The sequence below is a fragment of the Rhinopithecus roxellana genome, chromosome 20, assembly GCF_007565055.1.
Source record: "Rhinopithecus roxellana isolate Shanxi Qingling chromosome 20, ASM756505v1, whole genome shotgun sequence".
Classification (NCBI taxonomy): Eukaryota; Metazoa; Chordata; class Mammalia; order Primates; family Cercopithecidae; genus Rhinopithecus; species Rhinopithecus roxellana.
Window position 1 is genome coordinate 68,817,974 of NC_044568.1, and position 27,236 is coordinate 68,845,209.

General features: G+C 45.1%; 1 protein-coding gene across 2 annotated transcripts in view; it reads right to left on the reverse strand.

The window, feature by feature from the left end:
• Positions 1 to 2,041: 2,041 nt before the first annotated feature.
• The window catches only part of UTP4 (UTP4 small subunit processome component), a 39,349-nt gene continuing 14,154 nt past the window's right edge, over positions 2,042 to 27,236 (reverse strand). The window contains exons 7-17 of one of the 2 annotated variants that reach the window (XM_030925528.1): positions 20,403 to 20,574; positions 20,206 to 20,297; positions 17,150 to 17,246; positions 16,421 to 16,485; positions 14,912 to 15,034; positions 13,739 to 13,895; positions 10,557 to 10,663; positions 7,281 to 7,376; positions 5,277 to 5,462; positions 3,631 to 3,741; positions 2,042 to 2,245 (exon numbers count right to left, since the gene is read on the reverse strand). In XM_030925528.1, the coding sequence (XP_030781388.1) occupies positions 2,129 to 2,245; positions 3,631 to 3,741; positions 5,277 to 5,462; positions 7,281 to 7,376; positions 10,557 to 10,663; positions 13,739 to 13,895; positions 14,912 to 15,034; positions 16,421 to 16,485; positions 17,150 to 17,246; positions 20,206 to 20,297; positions 20,403 to 20,574 (1,323 nt within the window). In that variant the 3' untranslated portion in view covers positions 2,042 to 2,128. The remainder of the gene's footprint in view (positions 2,246 to 3,630; positions 3,742 to 5,276; positions 5,463 to 7,280; positions 7,377 to 10,556; positions 10,664 to 13,738; positions 13,896 to 14,911; positions 15,035 to 16,420; positions 16,486 to 17,149; positions 17,247 to 20,205; positions 20,298 to 20,402; positions 20,575 to 27,236) is intronic. The other variant, XM_030925529.1, reaches the window with a different exon arrangement.

Genomic DNA, 27,236 nt, shown 5'->3' on the forward strand with positions numbered 1-27,236 from the left:
TATTTTTTCTTTGAGAGAGGGTCTCAAAAACAATCCAGGCTAGAGTGCAGTGGTGTGCTCAGCCTCTTCCTCCTGGGCTCAAGCAATCCTCCCACCTCAGCCTCCTGAGAAGCTGGTACTACAGGTGCTTGCCACCACACCTGGCTAATTTTTGTATGTTTTGTAGGGACGGAGTTTCACCATGTTGCCCAGGCTGGTCTCAAAGTCCTCGGTTCAAGCGATTTGCGTCTCAGCCTTCCAGTGCTGGGATTATAGGTGTGAGCCATGGCACCCAGCAGGTATTTGTTTAAATTACTCCTATCACTGTAAACCTAACAAGTGGGGCAGAGGCAAACACATCTATTATAAACCTTATCATATCTGTTCTTTCTTATCAAACCTAAAATAGACTGTCCTTTATGTGATCAATTATTGGGCTCTGTTTATCTCTCTTATAACCTCTCTCTCTCTGTTAATTCTCCCCCCCTACATCTACCTTAAATCCTCATTTATTTTCCCTTTCCAGAATGGAGGGTGGGGCTAATCATAGCAAAATGTTTTTCACCAACCCTTCATTCATGATGTCACCAGAACCCACACACTTCTCTACCCACACTTCAACCCTCCATCCCCAAAACAAACAAACAAAAAGCACACATACTGGGTTTCCACGGGCATGCAACAGAATACATCCCGAGACGGGAAAGAAATCTGTCTGCTCAGTTCAGTTAACTAGAGTTCTTCACTTTCTAATTTAAAGATCACATTAAAACTGGCCAGTTGATAACACACGTGGGAGTAACAATGTCAGAGCAGAAAAATGTCAGAATGAAAAATGTGAAATACATGGTAGGCTCTCGGGTCCCCACCTCTACTCTTACTCCCTAACAAAATTCCTGCCTAGTGTTTCCTCACTATTTTTTTTTTTTTTAAGAGACAGGGTCGGCCGGGCGCGGTGGCTCAAGCCTGTAATCCCAGCACTTTGGGAGGCCGAGACGGGCGGATCACGAGGTCAGGAGATCGAGACCATCCTGGCTAACATGGTGAAACCCCGTCTCTACTAAAAATACAAAAACTAGCCGGGCGAGGTGGCGGGCGCCTGTAGTCCCAGCTACTCGGGAGGCTGAGGCAGGAGAATGGCGTAAACCCGGGAGGCGGAGCTTGCAGTGAGCTGAGATCCGGCCACTGCACTCCAGTCCAGGCGACAGAGCGAGACTCCGCCTCAAAAAAAAAAAAAAAAAAAAAAAAAAAGAGACAGGGTCTTACTATGTTGCCCAGGCTGGAGTGCAGTGACTATGCACCAGTGATCATAGCACATTATGGTCTCAAACTCCTGAGCTCCAGTGATCCCCCCAAGTAGTTGGGACTACTGATGTGTGCCCAGCTCCTGTATCTTTTTTTTAAATACTGTATTTCTTCAGAGATAGGTTCTCCCTATGTTGCACAGGTTGGTCTCTGGACTCAAGTGATGCTCCCACCTCGGCCTCCTAAAATGCTGGGATTAAAGGCATGAGCCACCATGCCTGGCCCTTCCATACTTTTGAAACCAGCATATAACAGGTAAAAAGGCAGTTAATGGGGCTGATAACCCGAGCTTCTTTTCTTTTTAAATAAAATTAATGGCTGACTGCCAAAGGTCAAAGGCATCTATTTTTTAGATGGAGCACTCCCTTATAATGCTGGAGTTGAAATTCTTCCTTGACCTCTAAGGCTGATTATGGTTATTAGTGGTCAGGCTATCCCGAGTAAGTAATTACGGTCCTCTGCCCTCCAGGGCGAGGAGGGGCAGATTCCATGCTGTTGCTTAGGCTAGGGGCTGGCAGGAAGTGAAGGCCATCAGCCCTCTGAAGCCTTAGGCATGTAATAGAGAACAGAACACAAGTATCTTTTCTTCTGAGATTGCCTACAGAATAAGCAGGACCCTATCAACATTAGATGAGTTTGCAGCTACTCAGCACATTATCCCAAATACAAATACCTCATTTGGAGTTTCCATTCACTTTCATTCAATGAAGAGAAATGACTGTCCATTATCTTGGAAGAAAACATTTATAATGCCTAGTCCTCAAGAATAACTTCTTTTATTACCATGATTTGTGAAAAGCGACAGGGTAGACAGTTCAAGGAAGGACACAGACAGTGCCCTGTTTTAGGTTCCAAATTTCTTCTTTTTAATGGGTGGTGGGAGCTGAGCAATGATGTCATCCAGAGGCCGTTCCACTGCCACGAGTGTTCTTTCATCCAAAAGATCCATGAAGAGTAGAGGCTGCAGAGGGATGATAATGATTCTATCAGGACTTAGGATCCAGGGCTAGTCCTGAGTGAACTGACTAGAGGTAGACACCATCTAAACTAAAAGGTTAGCCTCGTTCAAGGCTCAAATGATTTAAATCTCTTGACAATCTTTCCTGCCCTGGGACTCAAAATAGTTGGAATGCATAAAAGCTTTTTTTTCTTTTTTAGAGATGGGGGTCTTGCTATGTTGCCCAGGCAGGAGAGCAGTGGCCACTCATAGACATGATCAATGTGCACTGAAGCCCTGAACTCCTGGGCAATGATCCTGCCTCAGTCTCCTGAGTAGCTGGGACAATAGGTAGGTGTGCACTGCTGCACCTGGCTCAAGATCGGGAACTTAACTGAGTTTACTCATAAAAGGTCTCAGCAGGATTTTTTACATTTCTCTGGATAGAAAATCTATGCTTCTTATATCTCAAGAATCAGTGTTAAGCAAGGACTTTAAAGCCTAAATTCTTTTTTTTGTTTTTTTAAAGATAGAATCTCGACATCACCCAGGCTGGAGCACAGTGGTGCAATCATACTCACTGCAGCCTTGAACTCCTGAGCAGAAGCTATCCTCCCATCTCAGCCTCTTGAGCAGCTGGGACTACAGGCATGTTCCACCACACCCAACTACTTTTGGTGTGTATGTGTGTGTGTGTGTGTGTGTGTGTATATATATATATATATATATATTTTTTTTTTTTTGTAGAGACAGGTTCTCACTATGTTGCCCAGACTGGTCTTGAACTCCAGCCTCAGCCTCCTAGAGTGCTGAGATTAGAGGAGTGAATCACCATACCCAGACTAAGGCAACTGACAACTGGCAAGTTACAAATGCATCAAGAAGCTAATCACATTTGAGTAATTTACAGACCTCGCCTCTTTTTTGTTAATAGTGATGGGGTTTTGCCATGGTGCCCAGGTATTTGAGTAGTGCCCAGGTTGGTGCCCAGGCTGGTCTTGAACTCCTGGGCTGAGGAGATCCACCTGCCTTGGCCTCCCAAAGTGCTGGGATTATAGGTATGAGCTACCAAGCCCAGACTGCTTGACATTTATCCTATGGAACACTCCAACAAGTAAAATTTAAAGCCAGCTTTCACGCCAACAAAGACTCTACCTCAGCGCCAATGTTTCTCACTACTTACGCATTTCATTTTGGTTAAGTATGATGTGCCTGCCTCTAACCTACTAAAGCAAAAATAATAAAACATATACAAGGGACAGCCAGCTTCAAAAAGGTGATTTGTCTCCCACAATCCAGGTTCTCTGCATGGAAACTGAAGGTGCTCTTATCTTCCGACTGTGGAGTTTATTACATTTTGATATCACAAAGGAACCAACTATCCAGAATAACAACACAAGATGTTTTACCTTATATATCTTAGAAATTTTAAAAGCATGAGCTGTGCGCCTCCGGACGACATCTGATTCATTCGTGGGAGGAAATGGATTGTACAGTAAGGTTTTGTCATTTGGAAGGGGCTAAAAAGACAAAGATACATTGTTTACATGGTTACTTCTATTGGGCTTCCACAGACCAAAGATCTGTAGTGCATTTTTAGCCCAACATCATCTTCTAACTATCATATATATTCAGTACCTCCCTGACATTTGTTAATTCAGGAAAACAGCTGTAGCCATGATACCTCTATTCAGAAAAACTAGGGGGAAAAAAAGAAGAAAAGGAGAGAGAGGGAGAAAGAGCTGAAGCTACTCTTGCAGCCACACCACAGAGGGTTGGGAGTATGAGGCTAACAGAGCTTGTTACTCCATGCAGCAAGATCAAAGGGCCCTTCTGGGGCTTCTGGCCTGTCTCATCAGTAACACTTTGTCAGAAAGGAACAAACTGGCAAGTGCAGGAGCTCAGCCCACACAGGCTCTGTGCTTTCTAGACTCTCCCCCAACCAGATCATAGACTGGACAAGTGACTGAAGTTCTCCCCAGGCAAAACCTCAACACAAACCACCCCTGCTGATGTCACTGACACCTCGAGGTGGCCTCTGGCCAAACAAATGATATTTTGTCTCTGACTTCCTTGGGAAATAGCTATGCCTACTATAGGGAAGCGATGAACTTAAAACCAATGCTTGGGAAAAAATGATCTGGGCTCAATTACAAGAGGCAAGAGAGTGGGAGGGGCCCTTCCTGTATCACTCATCTTGCAGAAGGCACTTGTCAGCCAGCTCTGCTTCCCACACCCAGAGGTCGCAAGGCCCACGAGATGATTCCAATGACACATCCCTGTGCACACCTCCTTTAGAGCCATCTGCTGCTTTCCCCCATGTTCCTTCCACCCCCACCTTCACAGACACACCAAAACACCGTGTCATGGTTGTAATCTAAACCCAAAGTGCAGGACAGGCATGGCCACAATGCTTCTAGGAAACAAAGCACCTACCCAAAAAAGATATAAATTCAGGGTGAATCAAAACAGCAGATAGCAAAGAGGACAGAATCTAAAACAGAAGAAAATGCTCATATCCCATCTAAATCACAGCCATGAAGAATTTTCCTAGCTAGGTTTTTCGGAGATGTTAAGACCAGTTCCTCAAGCCTGCAGACAGCGTTTCAGTAGCTTCAGCCAAGGGGTACAGAGGTCAAAACCTCAGCCTGTACCTCCTTTAATGAAACCATGTTATTCAGATATACCAGAGTTCAAAGTTGGAAGCAAGTTACCCAAATCACTGATTCTTCCTGATGAGGGTCACCTTCTGAATACTGGCCTAATTACTTTTCTGTGTAAGATTTATGTGCTCACTGGCAAAGAAGAGAAATAGTCAAATCAGCAAAAGCCAGTACACAAAGGCCAGCCCCTTCCCTGAGAACCTCCCAAAGAACTGTGGGAACACAAACCAGGGAAAAACAAAAAAGCCTCTCTCCTCCAAGAAATGTACTAGTTACCTTTATTCTGATTTACTAGCTACTTTATTCTGATTCTCCTTCCTCTTATTGTACTTGCTGCTTTTAGAACTTGAAGATTCAGAAGAAGATCTGGGAGGTAGCAGTGAAGAACTCACCAATGACTTGTCAATGATGCAGAACATGTAGGCATCATGGAGAAGGATGTGCATCGGTCTCTTGGGATGAAAACTGATGTGTGTGATAGGAGTATCCCTTTGGAGCCAAAGGTGGTGAAAGCCCTGCTTCTGGACAGTCCGGCTCCAATCTGTATACTGTTTGTCTGGGATGCTGTACTCAAATACCTGAGGAAGGACATGACACAGAGAAATGCAGGCTGGTACTCAGACCAGAAGCGCATTCTCATTCCTAACCAGAAAGTATCTACACAAACCTTCTGCTGTATTATATTCATTCTATGCTCTCCCACCACTTTTTTTTTTTTGAGATGGTGTCCTGCTCTGTTGCCCAGGCTGGAGTTGGAGTGTAGTGGCTCGATCTCAGCTTACTGCAAGCTCCGCCTCCTGAGTTCAAACCATTCTCCTGCCTCAGCTTTCCGAGTAGCTGGGACTATAGGCACCCGCCACCACGCCCAGCTAATTTTTTGTATTTTTAGTAGAGACGGGGTTTCACCGTGTTAGCCAGGATGGTCTTGATCTCCTGACCTCGTGATCCGCCTGCCTTGGCCTCCCAAAGTGCTGGGATTACAGGCATGAGACACTGCGCCTGGCCCATCTTTTCAGAGCTATTTTATGCACATAATACATAGTGTCCTGTATCTTGCTTTTCTTGCTCAGTGTTATATCATGGAGACTGACCCACATTAATACACATATACATCAGTCATGCCTATTCTGAAACATACAATACTCCACTCATTTTACGCATGTATCATGATTTACTTATCCACTCTGCTTAGTGGACATTAGCTTGTTTCATATCTTTGTCTACTACAACAAAGCTGCAATGAACTGTCTCTGTATAAATATCTTTTTGCACAACTAAAAGCATATATATATATATGAACTCTTAGAACTGAAATTCCTAAGTCAAAGATCATGTGGACTTAAAAAATTTTAAGATATTGCCAAAACGTCCTCCAAAATGGTTAGGATGATGTTCACAATGTGTGAGAGTACTGTTTCCCTACACCCTCACAACACTGTATATTATCAAGTCTTTGATCTTTGCTAATCTAACAGATATAAAAGACTTCCCATCAGTTTTACTTTCAGAAGCACGTAAGGAACTAAGTGCCGGTAAAAGGTATCAGGGGGAACATTATCATTATGTGTAACAAAGGCAAAGATGTGGCTTCACTACTCTTTCAGTCTTTGGTCAAGGACTCAAATCTATAAAACTGAGAGATTTCACTTTTTGGACAGTGTGTATGTGTGTGCATGTTTGAGTGTAAAAACTGACCATCAAAGCAGTAAGCATCATTTGCCTAGCAGTCTACTTAAATGTGCTTCCCAGATGACATTTAATCTTTCCAACAGCTCAGGGAGGTAGATATTATCATCTCCAATTTTACAGATGAATTATTGATAACTCCCTAATATAATTATTGATAATTTCCTAATGTATTCTACAGCCCAGGTTTTTGCTTTTTTTTTTTTTAAGATCTCCTTATAATTACAATCTCCTTACAAATAGAAAAAAGTAGATTAGGTTCTAATTTTGGCTGAGATTAGGTACCTGATCTTACTAGGGCTTGATTTCCTCATCGGCAAGGGTAAAGGTGAATGATACAATCTTTTAGTCACTTTCAACTCTCAAAATCTTATTCCATCCCATATCCAGTTTAACACCCAAGCCCATGTCATCTCTCCTCTAAAACAATCAGGAAAATGAGTACTTCAAAACTCCTCCTCCCTCTTGTGATTCGTTACTCTAGAATCTTAGCACTTCTCCATTTAAACTGCATCCCATCAAACCAATGCATACTGCTGGTCTATGATGAGCCCAGATAGGCAAGGAAGCTTTACTTACTTCACACAGGAGAAAACTACCTTATATCCTCCAACACCTTCAAAGAAAAGCTCCTTGCAACTGCCCAATATCCCAGCTGCCAGGTCACTATCCAGCAGGAAGGCATTAGAAAGCACTGGCATCTCCCTTACCTGCTGGTCCGAATGAGCGATGACAAGGTTGTTGGTATTGGGGGCAATGGCCATAGCAGTCACTGGGAAATTGTAAGCAGGCACCGTGCAATGAAGCTGGGAACGAATAACAAACACAAGGGGCAACTCTAAGTGACACTTTTCCTCAGCAAAGACTGAATGGTCTAGGTCAGGGGTTTAAATAGTGCTCCTCAGAACTCAAAAGGGTTCTAGGGAAGTTCCATAAATTTCAGGCATTTCCCCAACCAATGAACTTTCATTTCTTTACTTTTTCTTTTTTTTTTTTTTTTTTGAGATGGAGTTTCACTCGTCACCCCGGCTGGAGTGCAGTGGCGCGATCTCGGCTCACTACAACCTCCGCCTCCTGGGTTAAAGTGATTCTCCTGCCTCAGCCTCCTGAGTAGCTGGGATTACAGGTGCCTACCACCAACACCTGGCTAATTTTTTGTATTTTCTTTTTTTTTTTTTGAGATGGAGTTTTACTCTTTCTCCCAGACTGGAGTGCAATGGCATGATCTTGGCTCACTGCAACCTCCACCTCCCAGTTTCAAGGGATTCTCCTGCCTCAGTCTCCCAAGTAGCTGGGATTACAGGTGCCCGCCACCATGCCCGGCTAATTTTTGTATTTTTAGTAGAAACAGGGTTTCACTACGTTGGCCAGACTGGTCTTGAACTCCTGACCGAGGTGATCCACCCACCTCGGTCTCCCAAAGTGTTGGGATTACAGGCGTAAACCACCACACCTGGCTGAATTTTTGTATTTTTAGTAGAAACGGTTTCACCATGTTGGCCAGGTTGGTCTCCAACTCCTGGCCTCGTGATCCACCCACCTCGACCTCCCAAAGTGCTGGGATTACAGGCGTGAGCCACTACACGTCCTCATTTTCTTAAGAAAGCCTATTGGTTGGCCAGGTGCTAAAAAATTAGCCGGGCGTGGTGGCATGCGCCTGTAATCCCAGCTACTCAGGAGGATGAGGCAGGAGAACTGCTTGAACCCAGGAGGCAGAGGTTGCAGTGAGCAGAGACTGTGCCACCACACTCTAGTCTGGGAAACAGTGCGAGACTCTGTCTCAAAAAAAAAAAAAAAAAAAGCCGGGCGCGGTGGCTCACGCCTGTAATCCTAGCACTTTGGGAGGCCGAGATGGGCGGATCACAAGGTCGGGAGATCAAGACCATCCTGGCTAACACGGTGAAACCCCATCTCTACTAAAAATACAAAAAATTAGCCGGGCGTGGTAGCAAGCGCCTGTAGTCCCAGCTACTTGGGAGGCTGAGGCAGGAGAATGGCATGAACCCAAGAGGCAGAGCTTGCAGTGAGCCGAGATTGCACCACTGCACTCCAGCCTAGATGACAGAGTGAGACTCTGTCTCAAAAAAAAATATACACACACACACACACACACACACACACACACACGTACATACATGCATACATATATGCCTACTGGCTGGGCGCAGTGGCTCACACCTGTAGCTATAGCACTTTGGAAGGGCCAGGGAGGGAGGAACACTTGAGTCCACGAGTTCAAGACCAGCTTGGGCAACACAGCAAGACCCCCCATCTCTACTTAAAAAAAAAAAAAAAAATTAGCTAGGTGCGGTGGGGCTCGCCTGTAGTCCCAGCTAGTCAGGACGCTGAGGTGGGAGGATTGCTTGAGCCCAGAGGTCAAGGCTGCAGTGAGCTGTGACTGTGCCACTGCACTCAGTCTGGGTGACAGAGTGAAACCCTGTCTCAAAAAAATAAAAAGCATATTTAACTGCTTACAAAACTAACAGCATTTGTGAAGAACTGAGAGTAAAGCCTTTACCGCCGAGTAAATCCATCTGTACAAACTGCTTATAAATGTGTCATTGAATAGGGAGTCTACGGCTCTACATCAGGTTTAAAAGAATTTAATGCCTAGGCATGGCTTTTTATGTACAATTGCAAAGCATGTGCACACTACACACTCTCTTTAAATACTAGGCAAGACTCAAAGACAAGTGCTCAGTACATGCTCCTACCATAATGCAACGAAGGTTACGCTATGCAGTTAACAGGTAAACCCATTAAGTGTTGCAGTTTGATGTTATTCTATACACTTTTAATGCTTATTGCAAGTTTTGGATAGTTCGAATCTGATTCTCATGATGAAGATGAGGACTTGTAAGGGATCACTAATGACTCAATTTATGACTGACGGTGTCATTACTGATTAGTGAAAAATGTTTTCCCAGCATTCCTTTTTCGAAGTTTTGATTATGTTTATCTTGAGATTACAAGGCAAGCCATGAAAGGAACTCTTATCTGCAACTATTTGTCTGTGTATATCAGAATTTTCCTCCCGAAAATATAGAAAGAACCTGGATGTGTTTACATCACCCACAAATCATTAATTTCAAATTTCCAGGTATGAATGATTTCACTGATTCCATTAGCTGCTTTTAATGTTATACAGTATAGCTTCTGGGTTCCATAAAAATAAAACAGGAGGCCGGGCGCGGTTGCTCACACCTGTAATCCTAGCACTTTGGGAGGCCGAGGCGGGCGGATCACGAGGTCAAGAGATGGAGACCATCCTGGCTAACACGGTGAAACCATCTCTACTAAAAATAACAAAAAATTAGCCAGGCGTGGTGGCAGGCGCCTGTAGTCCCAGCTACTCAGGAGGCTGAGGCAGGAGAATGGCGTGAACCCAGGAGGCAGAGCTTGCAGTGAGCTGAGATCATGCCACCGCACTCCAGCCTGGGCGACAGAGCGAGACTCCATCTCAAAAAAATAAAATAAAAGGCCGGGCGCGGTGGCTCAAGCCTGTAATCCCAGCACTTTGGGAGGCCGAGACGGGTGGATCACGAGGTCAGGAGATCGAGACCATCCTGGTCTACACGGTGAAACCCCGTCTCTACTAAAAAAAATACAAAAAACTAGCCGGGCGAGACGGCGGGCGCCTGTAGTCCCAGCTACTCGGGAGGCTGAGGCAGGAGAATGGCGTAAACCCGGGAGGTGGAGCTTGCAGTGAGCCGAGATCCGGCCACTGCACTCCAGCCTGGGCGACAGAGCGAGACTCCGTCTCAAAAAATAAATAAATAAATAAATAAAATAAAATAAAATAAAATAAAATAAAATAAAATAAAATAAAAAAAAACAGGATTCCAAACCTGGAAAAATCATTGGTTAAAAAGAAAAAAGTCTAATACATTTCCAGGTCATGCCAATCTGCCTTGAATCTTGTAACTGCAGGGCGAACTGGCTCCTGTAAAATGGTTCAAACTGCTGCCATTAAGCCGTATGCTCACCTTTAGCTGTTTTACATTGTAGACATGGACTCCAGCACTGGTACCTGATGCAGCTAGCCAATTCCCATCTGAACTGACTGCCAAAAGACACATGGCCTCCACCGTTCCTGTGAGGACAGAACAGTTACATCTCTGAATTCACACAGTGTCCACAGCCAGCCTTGCCCTGGAGATGATGGCAAAAACCACGGAGACCCTCAAGAGTTTTAAATCACTGCCAGGATAATTTGCTGATCACTGTGCAAATTAGTTCTAGATGTTAATGTTTCTACTTTTTTCATCTACTTATTTAGCCATCCCGCCTGTAAAGAAGGTCCAGAGAGATAAAACAGAAGTTATTACTTCCTCAGGCCTAAGACACTGCTTACTACAGGAATAGAGAATCACAGTAGCATCTGCCACTAAAATACATACTTTAACTGTTTCAAATTCCTTTCCTACCAAACGGTTGTTTGTTTTTGAGACAGAGTCTCGCTCTGTCACCCGGGCTGGAACGCAGTGGCGGATCTCCGCTTACTCCAACCTCCGACTCCCAAATTCAAGTGATTCACCTGCCTCAGCCTCCCAAGTAGCTGGGATTACAGGTGCCCACCACCACGCCTGGCTAATTTTTGTATTTTTAGTAGAGACGGGGTTTCACCATGTTGGCTGGGCTGGTCTTGAACTCCTGACCGCAGATGATCCACCTACTTTGGCCTCCCAAAGTGCTGGGATTACAGGCGTGAGCCACCACATCCGGCCCTTTTTTTTTTTTTTTTGAGACGGAGTCTCACTCTGTTGTCAGGCTGGAGTGCAGTGGCACAATCTTGGCTCACTGCAACCTCTGCCTCCCAGGTTCAAGCCATTCTCTTGCCTCAGCCTCCCAAGTAGCTGGGACTACAGGCATGTACCACCACGCCCAGATAATTTTTGCATATTTAGTAGAGATGGGGTTTCACCATGCTGGCCAGCATGGTCTCGATCTCTTGACCTCATGATCTGCCCGCCTCGGACTCCCAAAGTGCTGGGATTACAGGTGTGAGTCACTGTGCCTAGCCCCAAATGTTTTTTTTAAATCAAAATTATGGACAGGCCAGGTGTGGTGGCGCACACCTGTAATCCCAGCACTTTGGTAGGCGGAGGTAGGTAGATCACCTGAGGTCAAGAGTTCGAGACCAGCCTGGCCAAGATGGTGAAACCCCATCTCTACTAAAGAGTACAAAAAAAATTTAGCTGGGCATGATGGCAGGTGCTTGTAATCCCAGCTACTTGGGAGTCTGAGGCAGGAGAATCACTTGAACCTGGGAGGCAAAGGTTGCAGTGAGCCAAGATGGCGCCAATGCACTCCAGCCTGGGCGACGAGAAACTCCATCTTTTGAAACTCTTGAAATTCTGTCTCAAAAATAAATTAAAAAAAAGTTACGGACAAACAGCAAGTTAAATAGACTTGAAGCATATCTTTAATTTATTGAGTGCCTGCTGTATATTTAGCACTAAGGGAGGATGGGCACATCTGAGCCATCTTTGTCATCCAGAGACTTTAAACCGATCTGGCAACACGACAACTAGTGTGGGATAAAAATTGGACAGTGATGTTCTATGCCAAAATGCGTGCTGCATGTAACGCCCCCAAACGATAACATGGCTTTATAACAAGCATAACCTAGCTGCCAAAGGATGGGTGGCGATGAGGTAAAAAGGATAGGGAACAGTGCAAGCTAAGTGACTAGAATATGCAGGTTTGAGGGCTGTGAAGAAACCAGCTTCACTACAAGAGGAAGTGAGATGAGAGAAGTGGAAAAAATAAAGTCATATATATAATGCAGAGCCGAATCTCAAGGAGTGCTAGATATAAATAGCCTAAGTTTTGTAATAAAAACATATATAGTTAATAGTCAGTTTGATTTATCTGACCCCTAACTTGTGGGTTTCTTCTCCTGTAGGCTTCTGGATCAGCTTATGAACAGTGAGAGTTGAGGATAAAAGAGGTGACTTTCACTAGGCATGGTGACTCACACCTGTAATCCCGGCACTTTGGGAGGCCAAGGCAGGAGGATTGCTTGAGCCCAGGAGTTCAAGACCAGGCTGGGCAACACGGTGAAACCCTGTCTCTACAAAAACTTAGCTGGGTATGGTGGCATGCTCCTGTGTACTTGGGAGGCTGAGGTGGAAGGATTACCTGAGCCTGGGGAGGTCGAGGCTGCAGTGAGCCATAATCACACCACTGCACTCCAGCCTCAGCAACAGAGTGAAGCCATCTCAAAAAAAAAAAAAAAAAAAAAAAAGTTGACTTTCCAGGTTGATGGGAGTTTAAATGACAGTGAAGCAGCAGCTACAATCCAGGACAAGGGAGTGGGGAAAGGCCCATGGGAAGTATCCAAACAACTACCAGCTTAATTAAGCTGGAAACTGAGTCTAAGTCCTTAGCAGCCATAGCTAGCTACACAGCCCCACTCATTCATTAATACTCACATTCTCAAGGAAAACAGAAAAATTCTCAGGAACATTAAATGACCACAGGTAATTAAACTGCATGTATAATAATACTTTTGTGCCAGGCACAGTGGCTCATGCCTATAATCTCAGTTGGGAGGGGCAGGATGGGAGGATCACTTGACTCCAGGAGTTCAAGACCAACCTTGTCAACATAATGAGCCCATCTCTACAAAAAAAATGAAAAAATTAGCTGGGCATAGTGGTAGGCATCTGTAGTCCCGGCTACTCAGGATGCTGAAATGGGAAGATAACTTGAGCCCAGGAGGTCGAGGTGGCAGTGATCTATGATTGTACCTTTTTATAAGCAAACAACCAAAAAAAGCAACATGCCCAAAAAATACTTACATACAAACACATACTAGAAAATACCAAAATATTAATGGTAGCTGTTTCTGGGTATCAGGATTGCAAATGACTCTAACTTTCTTCGTGTTCTGCTAACAAACTAAGGATGATGAAACTTCTCTGGCCCCAAATAAGGAATCAAAAACCCAGTGAGAAAAGAGTAGGTGTGAAGAACATTGCAGATCTCATCGAGAGTCTTCATCTGCCAGCTATCTCCTCCTACTTGAAACTGCAAACATGTGAGTGAGTGGATCTGTAGGGTAGGAAGAACATGAGGGAACCCCCAACATGGAGGCTTAAAAGGAAAAAAGTTACATCTCAGACACAACAAGTCTCCCCATGGCCAGTTACCAGATTCCCACCTGACTGAGGCTGGAAAGCATGCAGGTGCTTGAAGCTTCCTCCTGACAGTTGAACAATATGCAGAGCTCCTTGATTTGATGCCACAAAGAGCTTTGTTGAATCTTCAGAAAACAAAATCTGAAGGGCAGAGCGAAGGAATGGTGGCATTTTGGAAACCTTTGGGTGAACCAATAATAAAAGTGAGAGAAGGGACACCTACAGCCCATCAGAAACAATCACAGCTAGGCTTAAGTTACATTAATGCTCCCTGTCTCTAAGTAAGCCAACTGACTCAGGGCACAGAACACTGGTTTCTCTCCAGAAACCTATACATCCCCCTTTCATCTCTTTAGTACATATTCACTTCCCTATCAAGGAAATAACTAAGTCACACACGAAACCACTAAACAGAAAAGCCTTAACTTTACTGCCTGTAGGGCATTACCCTATCCCTCTAACAACATATTTCAAAATTTCAAAATGGAAATAGAGGCTGGGTGTGGGCCAGGTGCAGTGTCTCACACCTGTAATCACAGCACTTTGGGAGGCCGAGGGGATGGATCACCTGAGGTCAGGAGTTCAGGACAGCCTGGCCAACGTGGTGAAACCCCTTCTCTACTAAAAATACAAAAATTAGCCGGGCCTGGTGGTGGGCACCTGTAATCCCAGCTACTCGGGAGGCTGAGGCAGGAGCACTCCAGCCTGCGTGACAAGAGCAAAACTCGGTCAAAAAAAAAAAAGCCGGGCACAGTGGCTCACACCTGTAATCCCAGCACCCAGCACTTTGGGAGGCCGAGGCAGGTGAGTCACCTAAGGTCAGGAGTTCAGGACCAGTATGGCCAATGGGTGGTGAAACCCCATCTCTACTAAAAATAGGAAAATCAGCCAGGCGTGGTGGTGGGCACTTGTAATCCCAGGTACTCAGGAGACGGAAGCAGAAGAATCTCTTGAACCCAGGAGGCAGAGGTTGCAGTGAGCCAAGACCGCGCCACTGCACTCCAGCCTGGGCGACAAGAGCAGGACTCCGTCTCAAAAAATAAAAAAAAAAGAACAGTTTTGTAACAGCCCTCTCCAAATCTCCAAATAGTTTTTAACTGAGCAAGGATTCACATCCAGTTGATTTCCACTTCACACAAAAATGACATATTTAGGAAGTTTCCTCTCATGTGACCAGACATTGGGCTATCACTCACCCTTTTGAGGCTTATGTTGTCATGTTCGTAATTCAGCCGATAGAGAAAAAACCGAGAAACTGTAGAATAGGCTATCCAACTTCCACACGGGGAGATACAGCTGCAGATAATGTTCTCAGGACCCTGGCAATATCAAGAATCAAGATGAATGTACAATTAAACTTCACATAACGAGGTGCACTGGGACATGACGCCTCAAGCTCTTGCCACTCTGGACATATCCACAGATATCTATACATAATCTCAATCCTCGTGTGGTCTGCGTTACTATGATGATCTCAGAGGCAGAGTACCTAAAAGGCGTGGCTTTGATTTCCAAATCCAAGAATGGAGGTCTATTCTTATTTCGGCCTTTTGAATACTTCATAGATAGCCTCATACTATACCTCAACTTCAGAAACCTGAGCAGGGAGGCATTTACTGAAGGAAAGCTCAGGAGGATAGGTGGTTTGGAGTACTTATTTTCTGTTTTGTCTACAATGTTCTGCTTTAAAGACTTCTAAGAAATAGCAAATGAAAAACATTTGGAGGCCCGGTCCAGTGAGTCATGTCTGTAATCCCAGCACTTTGGGAGGCAGAGGCAGAGGACTGCTTGAACCCAGGAGTTCAAGATCTGTCTGGGCAACACGGTAAAACCCTATCTCTACAAAAAATTAGCCGGGCATGGTGGTGCACACCTGTAGTCCCAGCTACCCAGGAGGGTGAAGTGGGAGGATGACCTGAGCCTGGGAGGTTGAGGCTGCAGTGAGCCGTGATGGTGCCACTGCTCTCCAGCCTGGAAAACACAATGAGACCCTGCCTCAAAAAAGTAAGCAAACAAACAAAAAACCAACCAAACAAACAAAAAAGAATCTGAAGAATAAAGAAAAGTTGAAAGTAACATTTATGTAATTTTTAAAAACTCACAAAACAAAATGATTTTTTTTTTCACTGTATACGCTTTTATACTATTTGAGTTTTTTAAAATATGCACATGGCCAGGCGCAGTGGCTCATGCCTGTAATCCCAGCACTTTGGGAGGCCAAGGCGAGCGCATCACCTGAGATCGGGAGTTCAAGACCAGCCTGACCAACCCTGTCTCTACTAAAAATACAAAAAATTAGCTGGGCATGATGGTGCATGCTGGTGCATGCCTGTAATCCCAGCTACTCGGGAGGCTGAACCAGAATTGCTTGAACCCAGGAGGTGGAGGTTTTGGTGAGCCGAGATGGCGCCGTTGCACTCCAGCCTGGGCAACAAGAGCGAACCTCTGTCTCAAAAACAAGTGAATAAATAAATGCACATTATTTTCATAATAATATCAAAAGAAGAGAAACCTATTTCCTGTATACATCCATCTAATAAATCCTCAATGTCCTATTTATAATCACAGGAAACCCAGTCCTGGTGACACAGTCCTTCATTCAAATAGTTTTAGAATTTATACAGTTTGTGGTGTAAACTAAGTAACCTCAAAATTCAGAATGGGAAAAACGTTCTAGATTTCAGAGCCAAAACAAACTTCCTTACCTTTGTCTTCAGGTGCAGTAAATGATCTGCATTTTTAGAGAGTGGAAGAGTATCCCCATTCTTGCCTGAAACAAGAAACTTCCCTGAGATTTTTCTTATGAAAGAGAATTTGTACATTTTTTTCTTCTAAAAAGTCACTCCCTGGAAGAATGGAATCTCTAGCAGTGGGAAATCAGAAAAATGTAAGCTCACAATTTTTGAGGGGTATATGAAGAGGAAAACAGTGAGTACTTCCTTTGCTTCTACCTCTGATACATCACTAATTCCCTGAAGCTCTATTCCATAGCCAGGCACGCAGGTGGAGTTTGTGTGGCCTCAATTTTAATCCACTGCAAAAGAGAGGACTCAAACATTTCCTTAATAGGTCACACAAAAAGGCCACTAGGCTGTCACTCCAATAAGATCCATGTGATCTTCTTTTTCATACAGGATCATCATTACCCATCATTAAATCTTGTTATTTTCCAACAGCCTGTTTTCATCTCAGTTACTACACCCTGCAGTGCACCACCTAGAGCCATAAACCTTTAAGAGATGAGTCAATATCCTACTAAAGATTCTAATACTCTAAATAACTTATTTGCTTTATCTAATGGGTGGGTAAACCATTAGTTAAAATGGACACAAAAGTCTACTTCAGTTTTTCTATAAGCAGAATTCCAACCGCAATTCTGATTTCTGGCTTCTCTCTCCAGTTTTCTTATTGAAAAAAACGTACTCTCATTTTACCTGTGGCAACTGTGGATCCCAGTCGCCAAAGTTCCAAGTGATGAGCAAACTGGAAGAGGAGAAGCTGCCTCTTTTTAGAACAGGAAATGAGACGTCGCTATATCCAAGAATCAAAAAGTTAAAAAATAAGTCAGGGTCATCTACTGCCTCAGTACCAGATACAGCAGCACCACCTTAGCACATTTTTTACCACTGAAATCCATTTCCTTGACAAATATTTCCTAAGTACTCCCATATGCCAGGCACTGCCCGGGGATCTATGAACACAATGATGAATTAAAACATAGCTACTGCTCTCAAGATGCTTCTAAAGGGGTGACACAGAACTAAATCAGCAATTAGACTTTAGTGTGACAAGAATTTTAACACGGCTAAACACAGTGTGTACTGAAAAATAAGGAAAGAGGACTTCTAACCTAGACGTGTGGTGGTAAACACAGAAGTCCAGATGAGGTTCACTGGGAAAGACCAGTCAGGCGAAGGAGGCAGGGCAGAATGTTCTGAGGAGGGCGATGGCATGTGACATAGCTCAAAGGTAAGAGTATTTGTGGGAACAAAAAGACCTTGAGAGTGGCTAGCCTGGGTGGGGGTGCTACAAGCATGAGAGGTGCTACAGGAAGCTGAAGGGCCAGGCCTGGATGGAGAGAGGTTCTATAAGACACACTAAGGAAACTGTCTTTATGCTGAAGCCAACAGGGATAATCAAAGGCTTTGAAGCATGCAGTGATCAACAAAGTTGCTTTAAAACAGATCAATGGGCCTGGAGCAGTGGCTCATGGCTGTAATCCCAGCATTTGGGAGGCTGAGGTGGGAGGATTGCTTGAGACCAGGAGTTTGGGATCGGCCTGGGCAAGATAGTGAGATCTTGTCTCTATTAAAAAAAATAAAAAATAAAAAAATTAGCCGAGGCTAGGCGCAGTAGCTCACATCTCTAATCCCAGTACTTTGGGAGGCCAAGGCTGGTGGATCACCTGAGGTCAGGAGTTCGAAACCAGTGGGGCCGTCTCCACTAAAAATACAACAATTAGCCGGGCATGGTGGCAGATGCCTGTAATTTCAGCTACTAGGGAGGCTGAAGCAGGAGAATCGCCTTGAACCCAGGAGACCGAGGTTGCAGTGAGCCGAGATCATACCACTACACTCCAGCCTGGGCAACAAGGGCAAAGCTCCGTCTCAAAAAAAAAAAAAAAAGAAAAGAAAAAAAGAAATTAGCTGAGCATGGTGGCGGATGCCTGTGGTTCCAGTGACTCAGGAGGCTGAGGTGGGAAGACTGCTTGAGCTCAGGAAGCAGAGGTTACAGTGAGCCGAGATCACACCACTGCAATCCAGCCTGGGTGACGGAGCAAGACCTTGTCTCAAAAAAACAAAGACAAGGGGCCGGGCGCGGTGGCTCAAGCCTGTAATCCCAGCACTTTGGGAGGCCGAGACGGGCAGATCACGAGGTCAGGAGATCGAGACCATCCTGGCTAATACGGTGAAACCCTGTCTCTACTTAAAAATACAAAAAACTAGCCGGGCGACGAGGCGGGCGCCTGTAGTCCCAGCTACTCGGGAGGCTGAGGCAGGAGAATGGCGTAAACCCGGGAGGCGGAGCTTGCAGTGAGCTGAGATCCGGCCACTGCACTCCAGCCTGGGTGGCAGAGCAAGACTCCGTCTCAAACAAAAAAAAAAAAAAAGACAAATAAAATAAAATAAGATCAATGAAGAATAGGCTAGAAAGACACAAATGGAAATAAAAGGACATGATTAAGAAGCTACTGTAAAGGAACCCAGATGAGAAAAGACATTGATCCAAACTAGGATGATGCCAGCGTAGACAAAGAGAAATGAATGACTCGATTCAAGAGATTATGAGGACTATGTTCAACCTTATCAAACTATATGCATTAAATATGTACGGTTTTTAATATATCAAATATGCCTCAATAGAGCTGTTGATCGACCGATCGATCGATCTCTACAACGTATGTATAAAGATACTAATGAGTAGACTCAATGAGGTTTACTGGTTGAATGAATGGGGCAGCAGGTGTGGGGAGCAAGTTCTCTAGCTTGGGAAGATGGTACCATTTACCTAGAACACTGGAAGCCTGAGTTTTCCTGCTCCCACCCAGAATAGAGCCTACTCTGAAAGACAAACTAACAAAATTCCCATAACCCACAACTAATTGGAAAAGGGAAATGTTCCCCCAGAAACTGAACTAGGTGTGCTGCTGCATATCTCCTACCCCCCATAAATGTCTTTGCAGTGGCTTGCCTCAAAAACAGGAGGAATCAAGAAAGAGCTACAGAAAGTCCTAAAATATCTCCATGTCCCAGATGGTTAAAAAAAAAGGGGGGGGGGCTGGGCACAGTGGCTCACGCCTGTAATCCCAGCACTTTGGAAGCCTGAGGTGGCAGTATCACAAGGTCGGGAGATCAAGACCACCCTGGCTAACACAGTGAAACCCTGTCTCTACTAAGAATACAAAAAATTAGCCGGGTGTGGTGGTGGCGGGCACCTGTAGTCTCAGCTACTTGGAAGGCTGAGGCAGGAGAATGGCATGAACCTGGGAGGCGGAGATTGGAGTGGAGTTGCACCACTGCACTCCAGCCTGGGCGACAGAGTGAGCCTCCGTCTCAAAAAAAAAAAAAAAAAAAAAAAAAAAGGCCTACAAGACTGAGCGCCGCGATGGCTCATGTCTGTAATCCCAGCACTTTGGGAGGCCAAGGCAAGCAGATTACCTCAGGTTGGGAGTTCCGAGACCAGCCTGACCAACATGGAGAAACCCAGTCTCTACTAAAGATACAAAATTAGCCAAGCGCGGTGGCACATGCCTGTAATCCCAGCTACTCGGGAGGCTGAGGCAGGAGAATCGCTTGAACCCAGGAGGTGGAGGTTGCGGTGAGCCAAGAACACGCCACTGCACTCCAGTCTGGGCAACAAGAGCGAAATTCTGTCTCAAAAAAAAAAAAAAAAACAGTCCTACAAATTTGCCAAGCGTGAGCTATGTGGGACAGGCGGACACAGGGATGGGGAGATGGGGGGTTGGCAGGGGCTTGGAATGGACACTTACGTGCGGAAAGGTGATTTTTCGGAGAGCAGCATCGTAATTCTTTACCTCCACCTTCTCCATGAGAGGACGAATGACTAAGTGGGTGTCAGTGCCTGGGAAAGCAGGGGAGAAGGTGTACAGAATTAGAAGTCGTCCTGCACGAGAACAGCCAGAGCTGGACAGGGTAAAGCAGCAGCTTCGCCAGGAGGGGAACCCACCTCCAGATATCAGTGCTGTTGGGCTGTGGGCCACAGTGCGCACGTCGTGAGTGTGATGCTGGAACGGTTTTGTCCGCACCCACTGCTTCTCACTGCTGTTAGATGTCACAGGGACCAGCTGAAAATGGAAGACTGTTCCCTCGGCTGTGCCCACCACAAAACTGTCTTCTTGCTGAGGAATTAAATCATGAGGGAGGTACATGTAAGCAAAACAAGGTCTGGTTGGAAAAATATTCCCTGAGGTTTTCCGTCTCGGCAGCTTAGGCGTAAACCTACGCCCAGAATCAGTAGGAAAGTTACAAGGGTCTTTTCCCTCCAGAAGCTAAGGATTCCATCAGAGGAGCAAGCTCAGACACTGGTAACAATGCGCCCCCTACTGACAAAATTAACAACGTCTAGAGTAGGAACAACACAGCAATGCTTCATATATACAACATAGATCTCCTTAGAATAGCATTGAGAGATAAAATACCTAGAACCTATTTGAGAAATTTAAATCTTTCAAAAGAGCATAAGAGAAAACCTAAACAAAGAAATCCATAGCATGTTATTTAGTAGGAATATTTAACATAATCAAGTTATTATCACTAAAGAAACGTATTAAACCAATAAAAATACTGACAATCCTTTATTTGGAACTAGAACAGGTGTTTCTTAATAATGTTTATTTCATTAAAAATATCCAAGGAACATCAGTCAGGCGTGGTGGCTCACTCTTGTAATCCGAGCACTTTGGGAAGCTGAGTTGGGTGGATTACTTGAGGCCAGGAGTTTGCGACCAGCCTGGCCAACACGGTGAACCCTGTCACTACTAAAAATACAAAAATTAGCTGGGCATGGTGGCGCATGCCTGTAATCCCAACTACTTGGATGGCTGAGGCACGAGAATCACTTGAACCTGGGAGGCAGAGGTTGCAGTATGCCAAGATCGCACCACAGCACTCCAGACTGGGCGACAGAGCAAGACTCTGGCTCAAAAAAAAAAAAAAACAAAACAAAACAACCAAACAAACAAAAAAATGCAAGAAACACCAATAAGAAAGTTTCTTAAATAAACAAGGTGGGCAGAGCAGCACAAACCTATAGTCCCAGCTACTCAGGAGACTGGGCAGGAGGATCACTTGAGCCCAGAAGTTGGAGACCAGTCTGCACAACACAGTGAGATCTCATCTTTATTTTTTATTTTTTTATTTTTATTTCTTGAGATGGAGTCTCCCTCTGTCACCCAGGCTGGAATGCACTGGCATGATCCCGGCTCACTGCAACCTCTGCCTTTCCAGGTTCAAGAGATTCTCCCACCTCAGCCTCCCAAGTAGCTGGGATTACAGGCACATACCACCACACCTGGTTAATTTTTTTGTTTTTTTTTGAGACGGAGTTTCACTCTTGTCGCCCAGGCTGGAGTGCAATGGCACAATCTCAGCTCACTGCAACCCTGCCTCCTTGGTTTAAGCCATTCTCCTGCCTCAGCCTTCCAAGTAGCTGGGATTACAGGCATGTGTCACCATGCCTGGTTAATTTTTGTATTAGTAGAGAAGAAGTTTCACCATATCGTCCAGGCTGGTCTCAAACTCCTGACCTCAAGTGATCCTCCCTCCTCGGCCTCCCAAAGTGCTGGGATTACAGGTGTGAGTCGCCGCGCACGGGCTTGCATTTTTTTTTTTTCAGTAGAGACAGGGTTTCGCCATGTTGGCCAGGCTGGTCTCAAACTCCTGACCTCAGGTGATTCGCCTACCTCAGCCTCCCAAAGTCTCATTTTTAAAAAGAATGAAAGAAATAAACAAGAAAAAACAAAACAAAACAAAAAAACATAACTCACAACACAAACAAAACACCCAAACAAGAGTAGTAATGTGGCTGGACACGATGGCTCACATCTATAATCCCGCATTTTCGAAGGCAGCAGAATCACTTCAGCCCAGGAATTTGAGACCAACCTGGGCAACACAGTGAGACTGCATCTCTACAAAAAAAGTTAAAAACTTTGCCTGGTGGTGCATGCCTGTAGTCCCAGCCACTTGGGAGGCTGAGGTAGGAGGATTGCTTGAGCCTGGGAGGCAGAGGCTGCAGTGAGCTAGGATTATACCACTGCACTCCACCTAGGTGACAGAGCAAGACCTTGCCTCCAAAAAAAAAAGTAACGAAGATACACATCCAAAATAACCGAAGGCAGGAACTCAAACAGCTTTGCAAATACAGACTGAAGATTTCTAATGCAGGGCCGGGCGTGGTGGCTCACGCACCTTGGGAGGCTGAGGAGGGCGGATCACTTGAGGTCAGGGGTTAGAGACCAGCCTGGCCAACATGACGAAACACCATTTCTACTAAAAATACAAAAATTAGGCCGGGCACGGTGGCTCATGCCTGTAATCCCAGCACTTTTGGGAGGCCGAGGCAGGCAGATCATGAGGTTAAGAGATCGGGACCATCCTAATTAACAGGGTGAAACACCATCTCTACTGAAAAAAAAATACAAAAAATTAGCCGGGCTTGGTGGCGGGCACCTGTAGTCCCAGCTACTCGGGAGGCTGAGGCAGGAGAATGGTGTGAACCCGGGAGGCAGAGCTTGCAGAGAGCGGAGATTGCGCCACTGCACTCCAGCCCGGGCGAGAGAGCAAGACTCTGTCTCAAAAAAAACAAAAAAACAAAAAAACAAAAATTAGACAGGCGTGGTGGCATGAGCCTGTAGTCTCAGCTAAAAAAAAAAAAAAAAGGATTCCTAATCCAAACTCCTTTTTGAGTGCTAACATGACACCACAAGTAGAAAACTTCACATCTAACCTCACCTGCTGGATTGCAGTCAAAACTTTGTTTCACTCATAAAACGAATAAAATATTGTACAAAATCACCATCAGGCTACGTGTATCAGGTACATATGAAACATAAATGAATTTCTTGTATAGGCTGAGGTCCCATTCCCAAGATATCTCATTATGTATATGGAAATACTCCAAAATCCAAAATCTGAACCACTTCTGCTTCTAAGCAGAACCAGATCAGAGACACTCAACCTGTACTTGTACCTCAATGTTCAGAGCAGCATTATTATTTTGTTTGCTTGTTTAGAGACGGAGTCTTGCTTTGTCGCCCGGGCTGGAGTGCAGTGGAGCGATCTCAGATCACTGCAACCTCTGCCTCCCAGGTTCAAGCGATTCTCCTGCCTCAGCCTCCTGAGTAGCTGGGACTACAGATGCACACTGCCACACTCAGCTAATTTTTTTGTATTTTAGTAGTGACAGAGTTTCACCATGTTGCCCAGGCTGGTCTGGAACTCCTGAGCTCAGCCAATCCACCCGCCTCGGCCTCCCAAAGTGGCAGGTTTACAGGCATAAGTCACCACACACGGCCTATTATTATTATTATTTTGAGCTGGGGTTGCACTCTGTTGACCAGGCTGGAGTGCAAAGGCACGATCTCGGCTCACCGCAACCTCTATCTCCCGGGTTCAAGCAATTCTCCCGCCTCAGCCTTCCAAGTAGCTGGGATTACAGGCGCGCACCACCATGCCGGCTAATATATTTTTAGTAGAGATGGGGTTTCATCATACTGACCAGGCTGGTCTTGAACTCCTGACCTCAACTGATCCACCCGCCTTTGTCTCCCAAAGTGCTGGGATTACAGGTGTGAGCCACCGTGCCTGGCCTAGAGCAGCATTATTTACAACAGCCAAAAGATGGAAACAACCCAAATGTCCACTAATAGATGAACAGATAAACAAAACACACACTTAAATATTATGCAGTCTCAACAAGGAATGAAATACTGATAAAGCTGCAACATGGATGAACCTTGAGAACAATATACTAAGTAAAATAAGCCAGATACAAAATGACAAATTTTTTTTTTTTTTGAGTCTCGCTCTGTCCCCCAGGCTGGAGTGCAGTGGTGCGATCCTGGCTCACTGCAAGCTCCGCCTCCCGGGTTCACGCCATTCTCCTGCCTCAGCCTCCGGAGTAGCTGGGACTACAGGCGCCTGCCACAGTGCCTGGCTAACTTTTTGTATTTTTAGTAGAGACGGGGTTTCACCGCGGTCTCGATCTCCTGACCTTGTGATCCGCCCACCTCGGCCTCCCAAAGTGCTGGGATTACAGGCGTGAGCCACCGCGCCCGGCCATAAAATGACAAATGTTATACGCAAATTCATAGGGACAGAAAGTAGAATAGAGGTGACCAGAGGCTGAGAGAAGGGAGGAATGAGGAGGTAGTATTTAATGAGTACAGGTTTCTGTTTGTGGTGATGAAAAAATTTTGAAAATGGGCCAGGCGCAGTGGCTCAAGCCTGTAATCCCAGCACTTTGGGAGGCCCAGACGGGCAGATCACGAGGTTAGGAGATCGAGACCATCCTGGCTAATACGGTGAAACCCCGCATCTACTAAAAAATACAAAAAACTAGCCAGGCAAGGTGGCAGGCGCCTGTAGTCCCAGCTACTCAGGAGGCTGAGGCAGGAGAATGGCATAAACCCAGGAGGCAGAGCTCGCAGTGAGCTGAGATCCGGTCACTGCACTCCTGCCTGGGTGACGGAGCGAGACTCCGTCTCAAAAAATTCTGAAAATGGATAGTGGTGATAAATGCTGTTCAACAACGTCACTGAATTTTCCACTGAAATGTACACTTTTAAAATAGTTTAAAAGTAAATAAAGTATTGGGGAGAATTACAAAACTAATGGTAAAAAGGCTGAAGTTTGGAAAATCTTTTTTTTTTTTTTTGAGACAGTCTCTGTCACCCAGGCTGGAGTGCAACAGCACAATCTCAGCTCACTGCAACCTCTGCCTCCCGGGATGAACTCCTTGAAATATCTTACCGGTTCCCTCAATAAGGAATTACAGAAAATCTGACTTATTTCCATTTCATACTTGTATGAATCATGATTATAACTTTTTTCTGTCTAATCATCATTTAGTAACTTTTTTCACAGATAAGGAAACCAGAGTTCCAAACGGCTTAAAGACATAACAAACACGGCCATCTGGCCCCAAAGCCTGTGCTCTGGGCACACCACATGCCTTAACCTCATGCCAGCTCCCTTGTAGGGTCATGACTGTGTAGCAGAAAGGAAAGCATTTTCCAAGGACAGCACGTAAGGTGGCTCTGAGGAGCCTCTCCCTCATCTCTAAAGACACTACTTGAAAACCATTAGCCTAAGACAAAAGTGGACATACCCAGCAGCTTAGGAACTCAAACACTCCCCAATCTCCAACTACACAGTTTACTTCATTTCCAAAAAAAAAAAAAAAACCCAACAACAACAACAAAAAGAAAAAGCCAGAGGTGGTGGCTCATGCCTGTATTTTCAGCACTTCGGGAGGCTGAGGCGGGCGGATCACCTGAGGTCAGGAGTTCAAACCGGCCATGGTAAAATTCTGTCTCTACGAAAATTACAAAAATTAGCCTGGCATGGTAGCATGCGCCTGTAATCCCAGCTACTCGGGAGGCTGAGTCAGGAGAACTGTTTGAACCCAGGAGATGGAGGTTGCAGTGAACCGAGATGGTGCCACTGCACTCCAGCCTGGGCGACAGAACGAGACTGTCTCAAAAAAATTTTTTTTTTTTTTTTTTTTTTGAGACGGAGTCTCGCTCTGTCGCCCAGGCTGGAGTGCAGTGGCCAGATCTCAGCTCACTGCAAGCTCCGCCTCCCAGGTTCACGCCATTCTCCTGCCTCAGCCTACCGAGTAGCTGGGACTACAGGCGCCGCCACCTCGCCCGGCTAGTTTTTTGTATTTTTAGTAGAGACGGGGTTTCACCGTGTTAGTCAGGATGGTCTCGATCTCCTGACCTCGTGATCCGCCCGTCTGGGCCTCCCAAAGTGCTGGGATTACAGGCTTGAGCCACCGCGCCCGGCCAAAAAAAATTTTTTTAAAGGGTAGTGTTCTTAAAGTCCCATCCAGAAAGAGATTTGGAAGGCAAGGACTTCTCCTTTACTCTCTATTCTATTTCTCTTAGGTGAAATCATTATTATTATTATTATTATTATTATTATTAATATTATTGAGATGGAGTCTCGCTTTTGTCGCCCAGGCTGGAGGGCAATGGCGCAATCTTGGTTCACTGCAACCTCCGACTCCTGGGTTCAAGCGATTCTCCTGCCTCAGTCTCCCAAGTGGCTGGTATTATAGGCGTCCACCACCACATCTGGCTAATTTTTGCATTTTTAGTAGAGACGGGGTTTCACCATGTTGGCCAGGCTGGTCTCAAACTCCTGACTTCAAGTGATCCGCACGCCTTGGCCTACCAAAGTGCTGGGACTGCAGGCATGAGTCACCACGCCTGGCCAATAATTAACTCTTAAGTATAATTATTACAACTGCTGTAGATTAAAACTCTATTTTTAAAGGGGAATGTATCCCACTCATTTCAACTTATATCACTATTGTCACTTACATGTGACATCTATATGTTTTTCAGGGCTTCAGCATACATCTAACTATTCTCAAAAAACCTGTGGTATGGAATAGGAACACTACACTAGAATATGGGTGTCAGCACGTAGGATAGCTCATCATTCTCAAACTAAGGAGATAAAGAATAAAGGAGGTATTCAACAAATAAAGTCACTTTCCATGTCTCACCACTAAAATACTCAAAAGGTTTCTGAATGAGAATTCATGTTACCATTCTTCTACAATATTATGTCATAGAAAATAATAGGCAGGGTGTGGTGGCTCATACCCATAATCTCAGCACTTTGGGAGGCCAAGGCAGGCAGATCACTTGAGGTCAGGCGTCTGAGACCAGCTTGGCCATCATGGTGAAACCATAAACATATAAAAATTAGCTAGGCACAGTGGCGGGCGCCTGTAATCCCCCTTACTCTGGAGGCTGAGGCAGGAGAA